At 33.7% G+C, this 23666-nt stretch overlaps 1 protein-coding gene across 1 annotated transcript; it reads right to left on the bottom strand.

Moving 5' to 3' along the window:
• Positions 1-22135: 22135 nt before the first annotated feature.
• Positions 22136-23509, bottom strand: LOC119667493. The gene has a single exon (XM_038076786.1). It carries the CDS (start codon positions 23507-23509, stop codon positions 22136-22138), a length of 1374 nt encoding a protein of 457 aa, XP_037932714.1.
• Between the last annotated feature and the right edge of the window lie 157 nt (positions 23510-23666).

A 23666-nucleotide genomic window follows, 5' to 3' on the forward strand; every position in this document is an offset into this window, starting at 1 on the left:
TTTTTTTATTAATTTTCTTGAATTAATTAGTTCTATTTATGAAATTATTAGTAGAAATAATATTCATTGTTAATTTATTTTGGATATGATATTAGTCACGCAAGATTAGAATATATACATTTTTTTTTATTTTAAATGATGTACATATATTATAAGTGATCAAGCACATCAGGTGTCTTTGTTTTGTTGTTTTTTTCTTTGATTATCCACAATTTGTTTTTTTAATTTTTTTGTAGCTATTTAGGTCAGCAACGCGGAGTGACGTCACTGCTACGATGTTGGTAAGAGTAATCAAAGTAATTAAAATATTGGTAGTCTAAATGTAAAAGAAAAAAAAAAAAAAAAAGGAAAAAAAAAACAAAACAACAAGTTGATGTATAGAAAGCTATTTTTTTATTCTCGTTATATTTATCTATTTTCTTATTATAAATATATTATGGATATACATATAGTTGTGCATTAAATAGTAAGAGTAGATTGTAAGTTTTTTATTATGAATACATTATGTATATATATATATATATATTCTTTTGTATTTTTTTTATTTGAAGAGAATTTTGCTTAGTTTAGTTTAGTCGAATTTTTTTTGTATTATTATATAATAAAATAATAAACCATAAAAAGAAAAAAAGAAACAAAATTAAAAATAATTCCATTCATAAGATTTTCTTTTTTTTTTGTGTAACAAACTAAATGTGTAAATGAAGTAAATTCAAACAAAAATGATGGCTTAAGTTCAATAGATATAGGTGACAGGTGAAAGTGAAGAAGGGGGCAATGTTAGGTTGCAGTAAAATAAAAATGAGTTAGACAGGACAGGGACGAACATGAAAATAGGGAGCTGGAGAGAATTTAACAGGGCCTGTTACTTCAGCTCAACGGTAACTACGGTAATGTAGTGAGGGTGGGTAGGTCTAAACCGACCAACAAGGACAGGGACAATACGAAGAAGAAAAAAAAAAGAAAAAAAAAAACTGGTAGACACAGGGTATTAATATTATATAAAATTACTATCATTGATTGTAAATTTTTTTTTTTTTTTTTTTGAACCAAATTCTCTGGCACGATTTTTCTTTATTTTTTTGTTACGGTTCGGATGTGCTATAGCGGAGTAAAGAATCCAACCCTTTTCTGACGAGCTAGCTGGCCTTGCCACCGTGCCAGACACTAACTCTGCACACATGAATGTAAAGGATGTTGAACGTAACAAAATGGCGCCAAACGAACGGAACTAACGAAAGAACAGAACGTAATACGAACGACTGACCATCGACAGGACACGAATGACGGATTGACAGAATTAGTGTTAGGTTTGTGTTTTGGCTTGATCGCTACAACATACATTCGAACAGGATATGTTTGAGGTGATTAAGTTTTTGTTTTTTTTTGTTCTTTTAAATCACAAGCAAACCAGCAGCTATACTGAGGTGCCGTGAAGCTGTTTGTCAGAAACGTTATACGTGAAAGTCAGTATAGCAGCAGGTGATATGAATGTGCGCGTGAATGATAGAAAGTACGAATGAAGACTGAAGTTGAAGCTGCTGATCATTTAGAAGGACGTCCTGTGATTGTGAGGCTTGCTTCAGAAACGGCTTGTGATGGGTGGGTGTAGAATTTTAGTTGTGTTAGCTTTTGGCAGTAGTTCAGACTGCATCAAATTGTAATGCAGCAAATAATTCTTAGAATTTCTGTGGGGGACTAAAGCCCGAGAGAAACGCGACTCAACTCATTTTTATTTTTTTTAACATTGTCCCTGAGATAATAACACTGAGAATACACCAAAGGTCATCTATATCATTATTATTATTATATTGTAGAAATTACAAAACCCATTTGAATATAATTGAATAGTAATACTTTATATTTAGATTACGTTTAGGTATAGTATACCAATTGAATAGCTTTAACCTGTTTTAGAAGTTATTTTTCTTTTGGTATTTATTAAGATTTTGCCTATTGATGCCAAATTTTGGTTGAAGTTTAGTTTGAATAATTTTGAATATTATTCATTATTATTTATGGTGGTTGATTTTTTTTTCTTTTTAAACCCTTATCTCTAATTATCTATTTTTTATTTTTGTTTATATATTATATTTTTTTTTGGAAATAATTTATTTATTTATTAAGTTTTACATTTAATTAAGAAGAGAAGTAGTCAAAATCTTTCTTTAATTCTCTTTCGCTTTTTGACTCTGGTATATTACTTATTACTGGAATTTTTTTTTTTTGAAATTGTTTCTTCATAAACGGTTTGAATTAATAGAGATAGTGTATAATTTTTTTTGGTGAATTAGTTGGGTAAATAGACAACAGTAATTAGTTACATTTCCTATTTTGCTACAATTCAAATTACACGAATTTGTTTAGTTTTATTCTGTTTCTGATTCATGGAGAGCGATCGCGAGTGGTTTACTCCTACAGGTGAAGCAAATACACGCAATAGGAACGAAAATAAGCGACTTACTAGGAGTGTAGCGAGAGCTTTGGGAAGAGACGCAGCGTCGTATCTTCTGACTCAAATAGATACAGGCGTGATTAGGCCGACGGATAGTGTGCCAGAACGCGATATCAATTTGTGTGCAGGAATTTTGTTCCAAAGAAAGGAGACGCAAGCAGTTAACCGCAACGCGATTGCCTCAATTATCAGGTCCCCTGAGTTCATATCTGAGTTGAATAAACTCTCACTAATGGCGGATCAAGAAGACGTAGAAAAGGAAGGCGCAGTAGGCGGTGCGTTACCTGTCATAGCGGTAGGAGAGGCGTGTGTGAATGATGGTGTGAATGATGGATTGAATGAAGAGAATGTTAAAAATGTTGGAAAAATGGAACGAGAAAGTCAAAGGGAACTCGTTGATATGATGCACATGTTGATGCAACAAACCCAAGTTCTGCGAGTGGGATGCATGATATCAGAAGTGAATTAGGTTCATTGAAAGGGCGGGTTAATTCCGTAGAAAGAAATAGAGTGAATAAGACGGTAGTAGGAAGCGATGAGTTAAACGCGAACTCTGAATTTTTAGCGAATAATACTAGGCTAAGGGATCATAGAAGGGACTCAATATTGTTTGAAGAAGACGAAAGGGTGACCCGAAAAATTTGTGACCTAGATAAATGGCGGATCAAATTTGATGGGACCACTAAAGAAATGTCTGTAGAAAGCTTCATTTTCCGTATCAAAAAAATGAGAGAGCAATATGAACTTTCTTATCACCAGCTCTTCACTGATTTTCACTGTTTGGTATCGGGTTGCGCTGCTAGGTGGTATTGGCAAGTGATGGAGGACCATGCGGAGGATAAGAATTTCAACTATTATCAGCTGAAAAAAGAACTGTTAAGTCATTTTAGATCTTGCGATAGCGATTACGAAATAATCAGGCAAATGATGGAACGTAGGCAACAAGTGGGAGAAACGTTCGAGCAATTTTACGCAGATATTCATAATTTGTCGTTTAGGCTTAAGAAAAAGATACCCGAAAAGGAGTTAGTCCAAATTATAAAAAGCAACTTAAGAGGAAATTTGGCTAGTCTTGTGTTTTCGGCATCTTTTGCTTCGATAGCGGACCTCATTAGTGAGTGTAAAAGAGGGGAACGTCTGTTACAAGAAAATAGGAGTAAAGGACGTCCTGTATCAGAAATTCACTATAAGGGTACCATTGAGCCAGGAATCAGGGAAGACGGAATAGCGAGAGTGGAGGCTGTTGTAGACAGTAAAATTAAACAACACAGCTACAACTATGGAAGTAATAGGAATCCCTCACCTAATTCATTAGGGGCCTCTCTCAATTCAACGCGTGGTATGGTGGAAAATGTTCAAGTAAATAAACCCTTATGTTACTCTCCGTTCCACATGAATTTGTGCTATACTTGTGGTATGCCAGGAAATCATTATAAGAATAAGGATGATGTAAAGGAGATATGTAAATCGTCGTTTCACTCTATGAGATGTTTCATATGTGATAGTGATGTTTCATATTGTGTGTTTCAAGAGGGAAACCAAGTAATGACAGCGTCAACCCGGGGAGGCTGTCAAATGAAGATGAATCCGGGAAACAAATAACTATTTTAAGAAGAAAAATGGAAGTTCAAACGCCAGTAATACCTGTTATCAATGAACGTAAAAGTCTACACCAGCGTATATTAGAGTATGAACAAAAAAGAGCCAAAATATTTAATGAAGAGGTGCCGAGTAGAAAGCTCAAGAAAATAAAAAAAATTAGGGAAAAAACGGCTTTGTTCAAACGGTACAGTAGAAAGTTAGTGTCTGCTATAGTAACTTTAGATGATGATAATAGATTCTTTGCAAAAACTACTATAGATGGGGAAGAAGTATTAGCTTTATTGGACTCGGGGGCTAGTGCAAACTGCATTGGAAAAGATGCTGCCAAATTCCTTGAAAAACGGTCAGACCAAATGATTCCCTTGAAGAATCAACAGGTTAAAACCGCAAATGGAGGAAAGACTGCAGTCATAGGAATAATCACTTTGCCCGTAAAGTGGGATGGTATGTTAAAAAATATGGAATTTTTGGTAGTACCTGCATTGCAGCAACATTTTTATTTTGGTACCGACTTTTGGAGAGTGTTCGGGTTAGCAGTGGTAAACAGACAGAATTCAATAGTAGGGGGTAATGAAAATAACTGGACAGATGTTTCGGAGTTGATTGCAACCCCAAAGGACCTTCAGTTCGATAAGGACCAACATGTTTTAACAAGTAGCCAAAATAGAAGACTGGACATAGTTAAACAAAATTTTCCATCATTTAAAACTTTAGGATTAGGCAAAACAATGTATGAAGAACATGTAATAGAAGTAAGAGACGAGCACATACCAGTTAAACAGAGGCACTATCCAATATCGCCGGCCATACAAAAACTAATGTATGCCGAATTAGACAGGATGTTAGATCTAGGAGTAATTGAAGAAAGTAACAGTAGCTGGAACTCCCCAGTAACACTGGTGATAAAAGGGGAGAAGCATAGGCTCTGTTTGGATGCTAGGAAGGTAAATGAGCGTACTATAAAAGATGCGTATCCCTTACCCCATATAGAAGGAATTCTTAGTAGGCTGCAGGATACAAGATATATATCAGCCATTGACCTAAAAGATGCCTTTTGGCAAATACCGTTGGAGAACAAGTCAAGGGAAAAAACTGCATTCACGGTGCCGGGGCGTCCTCTCTATCAATTCACCGTCATGCCCTTTGGGTTATGCAATGCAGCCCAAAGGATGTGTCGCTTAATGGATAAGGTGATACCAGCGAGGCTCCGTGAAAGTGTTTTTGTATATCTTGACGATCTGTTAGTATGCTCGGTAGATTTTGAATCACATCTCAAACTTCTCGAGGAGGTAGCTATCTGTTTAGCTAAAAATAACCTCACAATAAACGTAGAAAAGAGCAAATTTTGTTACAAAGAAGTCAAGTACCTAGGGTTCATAGTAGGCGACGGGTGTTTGCGAACCGATAAAGGTAAAATCACCGCTATGGAAGAATTCCCTGAACCAAAGACCCCAAGGCAATTGCGTCGATTTCTAGGTATGACAGGGTGGTATCGGAGGTCCATAAAAGATTATGCCACAATAGCTGCACCCCTACATGAGTGTCTTACAAAGCCGAATATAAAAAAATTCATACTGTCAGATGAAGCCAGACAGGCGTTTCAGGCGCTCAAAACTAAGTTGTCAACAGCACCAGTGCTCACTAATCCGGACTTCACAAAAAGATTTTACGTACAATGTGATGCGTCAAAGGAAGGAGTGGGTGGAGTGCTATTTCAGAAAGATGATTTTGGTGATGAACGACCCATTGCATACATGTCTGCGAAGCTCAACCGAGCTCAGCGAAATTACAGTGTAACGGAATTAGAATGCTACGCGGCCGTATTAAGTATAAAGAAATTTCGGGCCTATATAGAGGGCTTACCGTTTACTGTAATAACTGATCATGCAAGCTTAAAATGGCTAATGCAACTCAAAGATCTAACAGGAAGACTAGCTAGATGGAGCCTCAAACTTCAGGCCTTTGACTTCAGTATTGAGCATCGTAAGGGGGCACAGAATATTGTACCTGATACGTTATCACGAGCGCATTTGGAAGAAGTAATAGTGGAGAGGGTAGAGTTGGGGGTAGATTTAAGTTCGCAATTTTTCAAGTCAGATGAGTATTTACAACTCATAAAAAAAATAGTTGCGGACCAAGAAAAACTGCCAGACCTAACGGTCTCTGAAGGGTTCGTGTACAAGCGTCTAGATTTTAATACGGATGGCTTAACTCAGGAAGGTAGGGCATGGAAACTGTGGGTTCCGACCGAGTTACGAAAAGAACTGTTGGAATCCGCACATTCTTCTCCTTCAGCAGGACATGGAGGAGTGCACAAAACTATTGCAAGATTAAGATCTAATTACTATTGGCCTGGAATGGTAGTTGAGGTACAATCTTTCATTAAGAACTGTGATATATGCAACACCAGTAAAGCTTCAAATAAAATGTGTAGACGGTTGATGGGTGCACAGCACATCACTGAGAGAGCGTTCCAAAGACTATATATCGACTTCATGGGACCATATCCACGATCCTCGGACGGGAACACGATGTTATTTGTATGTTTGGATCACTTTACGAAATTTATTTTCTTAAAGCCAATGAAAGCAGCCACAGCCGCTAAGGTGACTCAATACCTTGAAAACGACATCTTTCATGTGTTTGGGGTACCTGAGTACATTCATAGTGATAATGGTAAACAATTCATAGCAGAAAAATTTAAGAACTTGCTCTTGAAGTATGGAATCACACATGTCAAAACGGGCTTTTACGCTCCACAGGCAAATGCAGCTGAAAGGGTAAACCGCAGTGTGCTCCAAATTTTACGATCTTTCATAACTCAGGATCAGAAGACCTGGGATCGCCATGTCAGTGAGGCGGCATGGGCGCTCCGGAGTGTAATACATAGCGCGATTGGGATAGAACCTTACTATGCCTTATTTGGAACTCAGATGATGCTGCATGGTAATTCCTACAAGGTGATGCGAAATATTGCTACCGTAAAAACAGGTGATTTTTCTGTAATGATGACGTCTGATTGGCAACAGTTACTAAGAGAAAAGATAGTGCATGAACTCAAATTGGCTCATCAAAGGGCCGAAAAGGTGTATAACACAAGGAGTAAGCCAATTTCTTTTAAAGAGGGACAAATGGTATATAGAAGGAATTTTAGACAAAGCAATGCAGCCGAAAGTTATAATGCAAAACTAGCTAAAAAAAATATTAAATGTATTATTCAAAAAAATGTAGGCAATTCCCTATATACCTTAAAAGGGTTGGATGGTAAGGATATGGGCACGTACCACGCTAAAGATATTTATCTGGTGTAGCTCTTAGGAATCATAGATGTAATAATTTTGTTTATAAGCCAGAAACACTTGATAGTAACATTTTTATTGATTTTTTTTTACCAATTATTACTAAATATAATTGACTAGAAATAATTAGGTAAAGTTACGAAAAGAAATAGCTAGTAAGTTTGGACCAACGATTAGGTATTTAGTAAATATATCTATTTAGGCTCAGATGTTTGACAAAGATATGTTAGAGCATTTTTATTATTATCTATGTCAATAGTTACTTTAGTCTTAGTCTCTTTTAATTCGTCCTTTTGTGATATAATATCAATTTCGGTAGTTTTGTCCGGTTAACTCAGTCAGTAGAGCATGAGACTCTAACATAGGGCGTGGGTCGAAGCCACACGTTGGGAACATAAACAAGGGTGAAATAAAGTATTGGGATCGACGGCCTACACAGAAAATTTTTCTACGAAGACGCTCCATATCGCAGGCGACATCGGCAGCTTCGATCCTGTTGTGTATGCCTGTGTGAGTAGGAGGTGATAGGCTAACATGAGTAAGAAAATTAAAAACATGATATTACCTCGCATGTCCCACGTTGTCCAGGCAGTCTCAGTGCAGCACCTGCTTGTCTCACGGTGGTTCCTTTGGTAAAGTGAGCATGCACTTCCTTGTCCAATTTCGCGGCAGTAATATTTTGACACACCGTCTACTCATTTTTTTTATTTATTTTTATTTATATTTTTGTTTTATAAATTAAAATTAGCCTGTGCATTGCACGCACAGCGAAATGTCAAAATTTGCAAGAAAGAAAAAAAAAAAAAAAAAAGCTTTTGTACATTTTTTTTGTTTTCTTTTGTTTTGATCAAGAGTCGCGGCGAAAAGTTTGGCCGAATTGGAAGTTGAAATGATCAATGCTGCCAGAGAAATGTGTAATGCAAGTATTGAAATAAGATAAAAAGAAAAAAAAAAGTGTTCGGAAGGTGGAAAGAAAAATAACATTAACTGGAGGTTCAAGGAACGACCCCGAAAAGTGTACGGGATGAGTGTCCAACGGATTAAATTACGGGAGGAGAATGATATAAGATAGAGATATTGGTTGCAGTTTTTTTTTGGGAGGAAGTCTTTGGAAGAAGACGGTTGATGTCCGCGAGCGACTTGAAAAATTTTTAGACGATATATTGAAATATATTAGTAAAAAGTGAATATTTAAAAATTAATTATTATTAATACAAAAATAATTAAAGTGAACATTTAAAAATTAATTATTATTAATACAAAAATAATTAAAGTGAACATTTAAAAATTAATTATTATTAATACAAAAATAATTAAAGTGAACATTTAAAAATTAATTATTATTAATACAAAAATAATTAAAGTGAACATTTAAAAATTAATTATTATTAATACAAAAATAATTAAAGTGAACATTTAAAATTAACTATTATTAATACAAAAATAATTAAAGTGAACATTTAAAAATTAATTATTATTAATACAAAAATAATTAAAGTGAATAAAAAATGAAAGTGAAAAAAAAAAATATTTTTACAAATCGGAGGTTTAAATGATCAAAACTTTGAATAAATTGATGATCGAAAAAAATTCAAATAAATATAACATATCGGTGAAACTTGGATTTAACAACCTAACAAGCCGTATTATATGTGTAATAAATCAAGTCCAATAAGGATTGATAAGCATATGGAATTAGCCATATATAAATATAACATATCGGTGAAACTTTGATTTAACAACCTAATAAGCCGTATTATAAGTGTAATAAATCAAGTCCAATAAGGATTGATAAGCATATGGAATTAGCCATATATAAATATAACCTGTCGTTGAAACTTGGATTTAACAACCTAACAAGCCGTATTATATGTGTAATAAATCAAGTCCAATAAGGATTGATAAGCATATGGAATTAGCCATATATAAATATAACCTGTCGGTGAAACTTGGATTTAACAACCTAACAAGCCGTATTATATGTGTAATAAGTCCAGTTCAATAAGGAGTGATAAACATATGGAATTAGCCCTAGGACTCACTGCAAGTACATCTAACAGCAACTGGTACGGTAAGCTACCCTTACAGTTGTAGAATAGCAACGGAGAATACTAAGACCGCGCGGAAGTGCTACAGGATATGATTTTTTTTTTACGTTAATGCTTATGATTAAATTAATTAAATTCATTAAATTCATTTAAACAATAAATTATATTATGCTTACTCAGTTGTTCAATTACCTATGACTAATTGCCGTCTATAATGTCTTACAATTTTTTTAAATATTCAATCTCATATTTTTTTTGTTTCTAAATTAAAAAAAAAAAAAAAAATTTTTTTTCTCCAACTTATTTTAATAATTTGAATTTTTTTATATATATACATTAAGTTTTTTTTATTAATTTTCTTGAATTAATTAGTTCTATTTATGAAATTATTAGTAGAAATAATATTCATTGTTAATTTATTTTGGATATGATATTAGTCACGCAAGATTAGAATATATACATTTTTTTTACTTTAAATGATGTACATATATTATAAGTGATCAAGCACATCAGGTGTCTTTGTTTTGTTGTTTTTTTCTTTGATTATCCACAATTTGTTTTTTTAATTTTTTTGTAGCTATTTAGGTCAGCAACGCGGAGTGACGTCACTGCTACGATGTTGGTAAGAGTAATCAAAGTAATTAAAATATTGGTAGTCTAAATGTAAAAGAAAAAAAAAAAAAAGGAAAAAAAAACAAAACAACAAGTTGATGTATAGAAAGCTATTTTTTTTATTCTCGTTATATTTATCTATTTTCTTATTATAAATATATTATGGATATACATATAGTTGTGCAAGAGTAAGAGTAGATTGTAAGTTTTTTATTATGAATACATTATGTATATATATATATATATTCTTTTGTATTTTTTTTTTTTTATTTGAAGAGAATTTTGCTTAGTTTAGTTTAGTCGAATTTTTTTTGTATTATTATATAATAAAATAATAAACCATAAAAAGAAAAAAAGAAACCAAATTAAAAATAATTCCATTCATAAGATTTTCTTTTTTTTGTGTAACAAACTAAATGTGTAAATGATGTAAATTCAAACAAAATGATGGCTTAAGTTCAATAGATATAGGTGACAGGTGAAAGTGAAGAAGGGGGCAATGTTAGGTTGCAGTAAAATAAAAATGAGTTAGACAGGACAGGGACGAACATGAAAATAGGGAGCTGGAGAGAATTTAACAGGGCCTGTTACTTCAGCTCAACGGTAACTACGGTAATGTAGTGAGGGTGGGTAGGTCCAAACCGACCAACAAGGACAGGGACAATACGAAGAAGAAAAAAAAAAAAAAAGGAAAAAAAAACTGGTAGACACAGGGTATTAATATTATATAAAATTACTATCATTGATTGTAAATTTTTTTTTTTTGAACCAAATTCTCTGGCACGATTTTTCTTTATTTTTTTTGTTACGGTTCGGATGTGCTATAGCGGAGTAAAGAATCCAACCCTTTTCTGACGAGCTAGCTGGCCTTGCCACCGTGCCAGACACTAACTCTGCACACATGAATGTAAAGGATGTTGAACGTAACAAATTCTCTCAAAATTATTTGAACAACTTTTTATAAAACAACTAATGCCATACATAAATAAGAAAAGAATAATACCTAACAACCAATTAGGATTTAGAGAAAAACACAACACAATAGAACAAGTACACCGCATAGTATGAGTAATAAAGGAAACGTTTGAGAAGAGGCAGTATTGTTCAGGCGTCTTTCTAGACATAACCCAAGTCTTCGACAAAGTTTGGCACGAAGGATTGTTTTGGAAACTTGAGAAACATTCACCATGCAATATATCCTCAGTTATCAAAAACTACCTCACAAATAGAAGATTTGTTATAAAACAAAATTCTTTTGTCTGCAATGCCTTCCCCATTATGGCCGGTGTACTCCAAGGTAGTGCACTGGACCCTTTGCTGTACTTGATTTTCATAGCAGACATTCCAACCAGTGACTGTACAACAACATCAATATTTGCGGATGACACTGCCATTCTCAGCCATAGTGACGACCCATTCACAGCCACAAAATCAGTGCAAGACCACCTCAACAAACTGCAAAAATGGCTCGATCTCTGGAGAATAAAAGTTAACAAATCGAAAAGTGTACACATAACTTTCACTCTTCGACGAGATACCTGCCCTGCCCTTCGTATTAATGGAAAAGTAATACCACAATGCACTAACACAAAATACTTAGGAATGCTCCTCGACCGAAAGCTTACGTGGAAAAAGCATATAGAAACCAAAGTAACCCAAATTAAACTCAAACAACAAGAACTAAACTGGCTGATAAACAAAAATTCTGAACTTAATCTCACCTATAAAGTGCAACTTTACAATACAATGATAAAACCCATATGGACCTACAGAATTGAACTCTGGAGCTCAGCTTCTCCATCAAATATTGAAAAACTCCAAAGAACTCAATCAAAAATCCTCAGGCAAATGGTCGATGCCCCCTGGTATATAAAAAACGCAAATATTCATAAAGATCTTTGAATTGACACAGTCACAGATGTAATTATCAGCAACACACAAAAGTACAAAATCAAACTCAGGAACCATCAAAATCCACTTGCAACCTTACTCAAAGCGCTGGTACTCAGCGACTCAAAAGAAACTATATAAACCCGGCTATTCATGAATAACGCCCGACATGGTAACGAAATTGGACGAAGCTTTGGCTAAGGACAATTAATTATCTACTTTTCTTTTCTTCAAATATTTTAATACAACAATTAGCAGCGTTAGTTCTACGTTGATTTTTAGAATATTCAATTAAAATCAAAATAAAATTAAAAAAAAAAAAAGAAATTTTTATATATAAGATAGAAGATTAGAACTTCATTAGACTTCAACGAACATTTAAGAAAAAGAATTGACCAAATTGATCCAGGCGTTGTTGAGTTATGCGCTTACCAACACATTTTTATATTCAATTTTATATATAAGATATTTTAAATCTTTTTTATGATATCTTTTAGTAATTATTTTCCGTAGATACACAATGCAATTAATATTTAAAATAAAAGATTCATAAAAGATAAAAGATTAATGTTTGGTAATTTACATATTTTTGTTAGTCCAAGGTTATTTATATTTTAAATTTTTAACATGTTTAGAAAATCAAGTCATTTTACCTACCATAGATAGAAAATACAAATAACACGTCGTTAAATAATATGTGTGACTAACTAATTAAAACACATTAATTAAAACACAAAATTGGTTTTTATTCATCAACATAGTCCCCTTTTAGGGAGATACAATCATTCCAACGCTTTTGCAATCTTTCGGTACCGCCTTTGTAAAACGATTTTTCTTTACCTTCAAAATAGGCGTTAGTTTCGGCGATTACTTCATCATTTGAGCCAAATCTCTTACCACGGAGCATCTTTTTGAGGTCTGCGAAGAGCAAGTAGTCGCTGGGTGCCAGATCTGGAGAATACGGTGGGTGCGGCAGCAATTCGTAGCTCAATTCGTTCAATTTTGCCATCGTTTTCATCGACTTGTGACACAGTGCATTGTCTTGGTGGAACAAAACTGTTTTCTTCGCCATATGAGGCCGTTTTTTTGCGATTTCGCCTTTCAAACGCTCCAATAACGCTATATAATAGTCGCTGTTGATGGTCTTCCCCTTCTGGAGATAGTCGATGAATGTTATTCCATGCGCATCCCAAAATACAGACGCCATAACCTTGCCAGCCAACTGCTGTGTCTTTGGTCGCTTTGGACGGCTTGCACCGCCTGCATGCCACTCAGCAGACTGCCGATTTGACTCTGTAGTGAAATGAACAGCTCGAATAATGTTTTTCAAGCCATTCCTGGCATTGAACAATATTTTTTTTCATTAAAAAACAATGATAAATCAGCACACGGAATTGCTTTGAATTCATTTTTTTTTGAAAACTTAAAAGTAGCGTCACTTAAAGCACTGTAACTTGTAAACAAATGGTCGGATTAACATATGATTTTGACAGTAAGCCTAAAAAGGTTGCCACTTTCGAAAAAAATATTTATTTAGTATTAGTGCCGCCATCTATGTGTCAGTCACACACATTATTGAACGACGTGTTAATATCTCTCGTCTGCGAACGATAAATCATGCGTGCATTTAAACGATGTTTATGCTTTCATTCCTCAAAATAAATGAAATTTTGTATGCCGACAAAATCAGACTGAATACGAAACACGAGCATGTTTGAAGAAATATCAAAATATTTGACTTTCGTCATCGCATTTCTTAAAATTTCAAATTTCAAAAGTTAAAGAAAAAATTCTCTTGCGCATAAAGGGATGAAAGCGAAAACATTGTTTAATTGTATGTAAGTTTTAATTTTCTAGTATATTTGTTGTTGTTTTCTGGGGCGTGTTTACAAAATTGTCGAAAAATTTGTTGTGTAATGGCAAGCGACGACATCGATGATGTGTAAAGGGCCCTTAAAGTCACTTTGCAATTTTGTCTAGTAATATTTAATATTTGTATCATTTTTTGAAACAAAACTTACACGGCGATGATGTGTATCCAATATTCGGTAAAGCTGAATAATATATAGCAAAAATCCAGATTAATTTAGATTCCATTGCTGAAATTAAAAGATGAAAATAAGTTAATTTAATTTATTTTGCAATTGTTGTCTAACTCATGCAGGGTGCTTGCTAATAACACATAAATTCAGGAGAAATTATTCAGGAGATAAAAATAATAAATGTTAAATAAAAATTATAATAAATAAATATTAAACAAATATTAAAATTTAAATGCATAAAAAATATACATATATATTATACATACATTATACATTACATTATTATAGCATACAATATACGTATTATACATTATTTATAAATATATACATATTATTGGCTCGGTAATCCGGACACTCGATAATCCGGACAACGCGGTAATCCTACACAGAAGGCAATTGCAATGCTGACTCTATAATCCGGACAAATAATATTATAATGATATAATAATAATAATGTGGTATTATTACTGTAGTAATATTATAGTTTTCTAATTGTTGTAGTTTTAACTTATTATAATTAAAGTATAAGATTATAATGAAAAGTTATTAATATAGTTTCGCGCTTTTTATGGCTTCGGTTTTCGTCACTTTTCGATAAGCAAGCACGTCTTCTTTCTTGCTTGTTCCGCACGCAACTGCCTATTTGATATAGAACATCTGTTTCTTAGAAAGTAGGGGCAGGGTTGCATTTAAGATGATCTTATCCCACATTCGGCCAATCCTGATAGACATTCGTCTCGAATGACCCCTTTTCGCCATAATTTTCTTCCTATATGCTTCAAGGTTTCATATATTCGAAGCAAGTCGTTGTGTTCTTCGGTGCTTCGTTTATACCAATCTTTGTTACATCGGAAGTATCGTTAGATTTTACATTTATTATTTCATAAAGACCTAAGTATTTTGCCTTTAGTTTGAGACCAGTGCCGAACTGAGTCAGTTTGATTGCTACCATGTTGCCTTTTCTGTACTTGACGGCTGGTTTACGTCGAGAGTTAAAGTCTTTACGGTTTTCAGCTTGCATCTTTGGTATTTGCGCCTTAGCTGCTACTCGTAACTGTGTTCGTTCATTTTCGAAAGTAGATACAATTTCTCTATCGACTAACCCTTTAATTTTGATGTCATCGATAGTACGCATTTGTACTCCAAACATTAACTGAAACGGCGTTGTGTTGATACTTCGGCAAAATGTTGAGTTTATCAGTTGTTGGACATAATCTACGTACCGGTACCACTTACTTGGATCGTCACAGATCAGCTTTGAAATTACTGCTATTATGATACTATTTAAACGCTTTACTTGACCATTCCCTCTTGGTAGGCCGGTAACACCTAAAATATGTTGTATATTTTGCTGCTCTTCACAGTACTGACGAAATTCTCCGGAACTGAATGCTGGACCTCTGTCGGAAATAATGCTATATGGATTTCCAAATGTCGTACTTTGAAGCTTGAGACCAACAGAATTTTGTAAACCCGTCGATGACTGCAAAAATGTGTTTATACTGCTTACTCGTACCTTAAAGTGGACCAAAGTGATCAACGTGGTAGTTATGATGTGGCGTTTCTTCTTTTGGGAGCGGATGCAACAATCCATCCTGCTTGCCATACTTACGATTGACAATGATGCACTGAATACAATTCGAAATGTGGTGTAAAGTTCTTAGGTTATGAAAAGAAAGACGCGTCGCTTTGAGTGTCCAAATAAGACTGATTTTTATTAATTTTTATTCTTAAGTCTAACATCGTTTCTTAATACTAATTTCCAATAGAATCTTATGTATTGATTCTATTGGTTAATACTTATAATACTTGAGTCTAATTGGTTAACCCAAATAAGACGTATGTAATATTCTTACAGACATAATTTATCAATAAATGGTGTACTATTAACTAATGCAAGTGTTCTACATATGGTTTCACTTGAAACCGTTTATTCTATTGACACAGTTTTGACTTATGCATATTGCACATATGGTGCAATGTGCGGCTCAGTTATTTGTCATCAAAGTAATGACAAAATAAAGGGTCGTATTACCTGACAATAGTTTGTCATAAATTTTATCAAAATAGAACTGTGTCAATGTTTACTTTAAAATATTTGGAACAATATCACATTACACCCTTATTCTTTAAAGAAAAAAAAATTTTTTTTTGTTGTTTAAAAAAAAATTTTTGTTTTGTAAGTGTATTTATTATGTCATTATTTCTTTAATAGAACTTGAACTTGAAAAAATAAACATGTAATAAGTTTTTATTTATAATTAAAAGTTATTAATGATAATTGAAGTAATTGCATATTACATTACATTTATTGTGCTTATTTTTATATCAAGTTTTCTTACTCTATTTTTGTTTACTAATGATTAATATAATAAAGATTATAAATTGTATAAAGTTATTATATATAGCTAATAATAATTGTATTTGATGACATTTATTAATAATAATTATGTTTTAAATAGTTTTGTATTATTTTTATGTATTACTTTATTTTCTTTACCGTCATTTATCGTTAAATTAGTGCCATTAATATCTATTACTTCAATGGGGTCTATGTATGGGCTAGTGTGTTTTCCTTTATTCTGAGACTTTACTAATACTTTATCTCCTATTTCTAACCTAATTGGATTATTATTATAATTAGTTTGTTTTTGTCTTTTAACTTTGGCATCATGTGTGAACTTTCTAGCTTTTTCAATCGATACTTTGAGACGAGCTTTCAGTTCATTTGCATAGTTTTCTAAATTGAATTTACCTATACCATCCTTGAGTTTTTCATCAGGAAGTGAGGGTAGTTTGCCAAAAACGAGTTCATGTGGCGTATAGCCAGTGTCTATGTGGGGTGAGGTATTATATGCAAAAGCATAGTAGGGTATCCATCTGTCCCATTCTTCTTCTTCAGTAAAATTTAAAAGATATTCATTGAGGACTCTATGATTCCTTTCTATTGTACCAATTGTTTCATGGTGGCAAGGAGTTGAGAATACTTGTTTTATATCTAGTAATTCTGTGATTTTTGTAAATAATTCATTTACAAACTCAGTTCCTCTGTCTGATTTGAGTATTTTGAATAAACCGCATTTTAATATTAGTTGTACATTTAACAAATTAAAGTACACACACTTTCAGTAATTTTAAACTACTAACTTTATTTCATTTCTAGTACATGTATTTATACAATTATTTTATCATAAAACTAAGTGTTAAATTTGTTATCGCTACGTTGTGGACTGTATATTAGCTAGTGGACTGTATACTTAGGGGCATGTGTGTCTAAGATAAAAAAGGTTACAATCTTTGTTATTGATACACATGCGCGTTATCATTTTACATTTGTGCACAGCTTGTGCTATAATCATTAAACATTGAAAAACAATAAAATTTTATCTTTAAAGCGGATAACATTTTTGCTTACATATACAGATTAAAAACTTATCTTCTAAAATAATAATAAATCTTAAAAATAAACTATAAAATGTGTTCATGTTTGAACATTCTGTCAGCGGCCTAATTCTACATTCCAATCTCGTTTGATTATTTAGCGTTCATTGGTCTGGTCATATTAGAGATTCTCTTTGTTAAAAATGTCCAATCGAGCAATTGCGCGTTCCGTATGCTTCCTTTTTACAAAATATATCACTATACCTATTATCAAAATTGTTACTAAGAAAAGAGATATATGACTTGCTATTTGATGATATTTAATTTTACGTAATTTAATATTCTCTTCTTTTATGACTTTGATTTGACTCTGAAGCTCTTGCAGTTCATTTGTGTGATTGGATATTAATGAATTTAATGGTGGAATACGAATTCTAGCAGTGTTCCCTATCTTCGCTGTCAATGTGGCTGGTATTTCCTTTTTCGAATTAGAGTTTATATTAAATGGTGATTTTATTGTAACACCTTCAATTCTTATTGTACATCCTGGTTGCAATGATATTCTTCTCTGTTGTGGAAGTTCTAAAATAAATTGCCGATTTTGATTACACTGGATATGTGCTGATGTTGGTTTAAATGTTTTAAATAACCAATTATTTGCATTATTTAGTTTTACCCAATATAGAGATGATTCCGCTTCAATGTATGTACATTTATAAGCGTTTAAAGGCTTCAATGGTGAAATCTCACACGACGAGTCATCTAGCCATGGCCAATTACCTTCACAAACATACTCCGCTTCTGTGACGTGTTTGCATAAGTTGAGCTGTGTTTCCGTCATCAAATGGTATGAGTCCATTTCGAAATTATATATAAGAAACTGCCTTTGTATCATTGGACTCAAAATTATCCCATGCTTTTCCATAGGCATCGGAATTACTTTGTATAGTTTTGATTCTTGTGTGTCAAATAATGGTATTTCTGCCTTTATGATTAGTTTCTTATCCATTATTGTTCCTATTGCCGATAAAGACTTATAAATAACTTGCAACTGATTATCGCTATTTCCTGGCAGCCTTAATTTATTTGGAAGATGTTCTCTGATGCTCCTAACTTCTTCATACAGTTGAGTAGGAGTTATCAACGAAGGATTCAATTTCCCATGATTTATGTCAATTAAAAGCTCCATTATTTCTGTTTGAACATTTCTGTTATCTTCAATTATTCCCTGCAGCTCTTTTGTTACCATGAAAAACTTAATTGACTCCCGATATACCAAATATGATTCCTGCATTGCCGACGACAAGATGTTGAGCCTATCTTGCATTTGTTTAAAATTATTATTTATCTCCGTGGTGAGTCTTTTTAACAAATTCACCGTAGAATCTACTACCGAAGTTTGCTTATTTATCAGATTCTTGATATCATGCTGATTTTTTAGTAATCTCGACATGTCTTCTTCGAACATTTTTCTATCTTCTGCATCCATTGTGCCAAACAATATGTGCTGCAGTGACCCGATGAACTCAAATGGCGCTCTTCTCGTTCTTTGATTTTTATATTGAAGCAAATATTTATTTGTGTCCTGCATCTGCTTTATTTGCTGTCTCATGTCTTCTATAATTGCCACACAATGGTTTTCAAATGTTTGCAGTTTAGAACAAATTTTCTCCATTTCCAATATAGTTATACCTTCTTTATCAATTATTTCGAAAAAGGGCTCCAAATCAAAACATATTAACAGCTTCCATGATGATGATACCACGTTCATAGATCCAATTTCGTCCAAATAAACCACCGTGTCTTTGTCTATCTCATTCACTTTTCCTCCTTTAATTGCTTCTGACGCTACTCTAGATGGAATTAAAATCATTAGCAATAAAAGTAACATTAAATTAACAGATTTTTCTTTTTTCAAATCTTTTCGTTTAATAACATTTATCTTCTTATTCTCAGCAACATGTATTTGTTCGTGTACGCCTTCCAATACACATAATTTCTGAATCGGACGTTTTATTGTGCCATTCTGAGTTTTTACCGATTCTACTCTCACCAGATTATCTTTTCCAGGATGAACCTCAATTATCTTTCCAAGAGGCCATCTTCCTGGATATGTTTCCTCATTCTTCACTATTACCACTTGGCCTTCCTTAACATTCGCTTGAACCTTTTTCCATTTGTACCTCTGCTGAAGATTCGTTAAATATTCTTCCTTCCATCGTTTCCAAAAATGTTTCTTCATTGCTTGAATTATCTTCCAACGATTTAATGAAGATATGTTCGTATTATCTACTGCTTCTGGATAGTCAATGATAGCATGCCCAATTAAAAAATGACCTGGAGTTAATATATCATTGTCGTCAACATTTGCACAAAGCGGTCGTGAATTAAGTATGCCCTCAATTTGGGTTAGAAGTGTGCTTAACTCCTCATAAGTAAGTTTATTTTCGCCAACAACTCTTTTCAAGTGGTGTTTTATTGACTTCACGGCCGACTCCCATAACCCTCCAAAATGAGGACCTGCCGGTGGAATGAAATGCCATTTTATACCTTCTGCTTCCAATGCACAAACTGCACTCACATTGCTTTTAATAGCCTGTTGTAAATCCTTATCTAATTTTTTGGATGCTCCAACGAAGTTGGTACCATTGTCTGAGTATATATGTGAACATTTGCCTCTGCGTGCAAACAATCGCTTCAGCGCCGCCAGAAATGAGTCTGATGTCATGTCACTTACCAACTCTAAGTGCAAAGCTTTAGTTGCCATACATACAAATACCGCTACGTACCCTTTAAAAGTTTTTTGGCCTCGCCCTTTAGAACATTTAATTAGCAATGGTCCAGCGTAATCTACTCCACAATGAGCAACCCATAAGCTGCTTCTGCTTTAATGCTTTATAACGGGTGCACCTTACACATTCACGTATACACTTCTTAATCAAGTTTTTAAGTCCAAATATCCAATATCTTCTTTTTATAACATTTTCCATCAATCGATGTCCACCATGTAATGTTTCTCGGTGTGCTTCATTTATTATCAAATTCGCCAAATGACCTTTTGCTGTAATTATTGGATGCTTTTTATCAAAACCAATTTTTGCATTGATTAATCGACCTCCAACTCTCAAAACTTGGTTTTTGTCTAAAAACGGATTCAAATTTGCCATTTTGCTTCGATGATCTATTTCACAACTATTTTTCAATCTGCTTATATCCGTAAAAAATTGTGTTGTCTGATGACTTCTAAAAATAGCTGCATCTGCTCTTCTAAACTCCTCTACAGTAAGATATTCTGGAGACTTAGCCTTCCTCAGTCTGTCTATGAAACGAAAAAATATACAACCACTCTACTTAATTTTCTAAAAGATGAATATTTCTCGATGAGCTGATTAAATAAGTCTTCCTCTCTTAATTTACTGATATTTATTATTTTAGCTGCCATTTGTTCTTTTGGCCATGTCCTTCTATCATCGTTTAACCAGTTTGGACCTCTCCACCATAACGATTGGTTCTCTAACTTTTCCGGCTGAATTCCTCTGGATGCTAGGTCTGCTGGATTTTCCTTTGATCGCACATAAAACCAATTGGCGCTTGGAATTAACGAGCTTATTTCATTTACTCTTGACCTAATAAATTTATTTTTGCTTGAATTGCTTTTTATCTAGCATAATGTAATCGTGGAATCACTCCATGCATACATTTTTATTTTTCTGTTAATTATGTTATGAATTTTATTTAATAATTTTGCGAATAGATGCGCTGCACACAGCTCAAGCTTCGGCAATGTTTTTCTATTTTTTATAGGATTTACCTTACTTTTTGCTGCTATTATGGACACCTCTGCGTGCGTTTTTATGTACACTATTGCTGCGTAGGCCTTTTCCAATGCGTCAGCGAACCCTATCAGGCATATTTCATCATTTCCGGTAACTCCTACCCATCTCTCAATTTTGATTGTTTGTATTGCGTCTAAGTTCTGCACAATGTTTTTCCATTCTTTCATCATTTCTTCATTTAATTTCATATCCCAATCTAAATTACTTATCCAGAGCTTCTGCACAAATAACTTAACCAATACTGTAACTGGAGCCAATAGTCATAATGGATCAAATATTTTACCTAGATACGATAATGCCATTCTTTTTGTTATATAGACGTCTCTACTTTCTGCTATCTTAAACATGAATATATCATTGTTAGGATTCCATTGCAAGCCAAGCGTTTTTATACTTTCTTCTTTATCTATATCAATGACCTCATTGTCTTTTGATTTTTCCACCGTTTCTATTATATCCATGGTGTTAGAGCACCATTTCCTCAAATGAAATCCATACTTCTCCAAATGTGCCGATATCCTTAGCCGAACACTTTTGCACTCTTCTTTTGTATCACCGCCAGTTAGAAGATCGTCCATATAAAAATCGTCTTTAATTATTTTCGATATCTGATTATCCTGACATTCATTTGCTATTTCAAATAAAGTTCTTATAGCTAAAAATGAAGCAGGGGCAATACCGTAAGTTACAGTTGTTAACTTGTATTCTTCAATTGGCTGATTAATCTCGCTTCTCCACAAAATATGTTTGTATTTCTGATCATTTTTACTCACCCATATTTGTCTATACATTTTTTCTATGTCAGCAACTATGGCAAATTTTTTCAGTCGAAACTTCAACAATATATCAAAGATATCCCTTTGCAACCTTGGGCCAACATATAATACATCATTTAAACCATTTTTATTCGTGGTCTTTGCCGAAGCATCAAAAACTACTCTCACCTTAGTAGTGATACTATTCGCTCTTACTACTGCTTGGTGAGGTAGATAATATTTTCCCTGTCTTTTGAACTTACTTTTTTCATATGCCCATCAGCTAGATACTCCTTCATGAATTCGACATATTCTCTCTTTGATGATGGGTTTGCCTGTAATTTTCTTTCCAAATTTATGAATCGTGCCATCGCCATTTTGTATGAGTCGCCAACTTGGTGTTCTTCTTTGAAAGGTAACTCAACTACAAATCGTTCATCTTCATTTTTGGTAGTTGTCGCAGCATAATTTTTCATACAATATCCGTCTTCCGATGAATCTTCATCCTCTGGAATTTCTTCTATTTCCCAAAACTTTTCTATGTTGACGACGTTGGAAGAGATGAATCCTTTAATGCTTCTTTTTGCTTGTAAAATACCTGATAATATCCAGCCGAACTTTGTTGATTGCGCCAATATTTTATCTTTTTTAAGTAGACCGCCTTCAATAATTTCTCCATAAAGATCGCTTCCTATGATTATGTCAATTCTATCGGATTTATTAAAATTTGGGTCCGCCAAGGTCATATTTTCCCACTTATCTATATTATAGCTAAAGGTTTTATCCGGTTGACAAGATACCAATGATGGTAAAATTAATGCTTCTGCATTTATTTTATATTTACTGGTGAATCGTGGGTGAATTTGAAGATTTATTTTTGCCTTTGCAACGCCAACCGGTGTTCCTCCAAACCCTTGCACTTCCATTTTTACTTTTTTCCTTGGCAAATTTAATATTTGTGCCGCTTCTTCTGATACAGCTGTAGTTTGCGACCCTTGGTCAATTAGTGCCCTTAACATAATCATCTCACCTTGAACACTTTTTACGCGCACTTGCGCCGTTGCAAGTAACACATTTTCTGCTGTGCCCGTATTCATTGTTAATGTTGATGTGTTATTATTTTGCCCTGAATTAATGTGCAAAAGAGTATTATGCCACTTCCCACAATCTTGACATTTTGTCTTACTATTGCATCGTTTTGTAGTTTTATGCGATAAACAGACGCGACAAATTTGAGCGTCTTTTACCCATGTATTTTTGTCCTTGACTTGTAGCTTTAGAAACTCATAACACTTTATTGCCATATGTCCTTTTTTGTTGCAGTAAAAGCACTGGTAATCATTTGCTACTATAGTTGTCGCTGTTGTTTTTTGAAAAGACTTTACATTATTAGTTTGTTTCTTAGATTTAATCGCCTCTGCTGCTTGGTATTGCTGCTCCAGAAACTGTAATACATCGTCCAATTTTTGAATCTCCTTTGTCCTTTTTATATTTTGCTCATATAGCCGTAATCCTTCCTTATCCAACTTCCTGATTATAATCCTTGCTATTATTGGATCTGCTTCATTCGTTTCAGCCCCTGGATACATTCTATCGATGTGTCAAGCAACTTTTTCAAACTTGACGCTGAATCATTATATAAAGATGGTTGATCGAGCAATTTATCGACCAATATTGTAAACAACATTCTTTCATTTTCGTACCTTTGCGACAAAATCTCCCAAGCTACAGCATAATTCAATTCCG

This window comes from Teleopsis dalmanni, chromosome 1 (assembly GCF_002237135.1).
Source record: "Teleopsis dalmanni isolate 2A chromosome 1, ASM223713v2, whole genome shotgun sequence".
Lineage (NCBI taxonomy): Eukaryota > Metazoa > Arthropoda > Insecta > Diptera > Diopsidae > Teleopsis > Teleopsis dalmanni.

Coding starts and splice junctions, on each gene's coding strand:
- LOC119667493 (XM_038076786.1), bottom strand. CDS start 23,509: ATGTATCCAGGGGCTGAAACGAATGAAGCAGATCCAATAATAGCAAGG.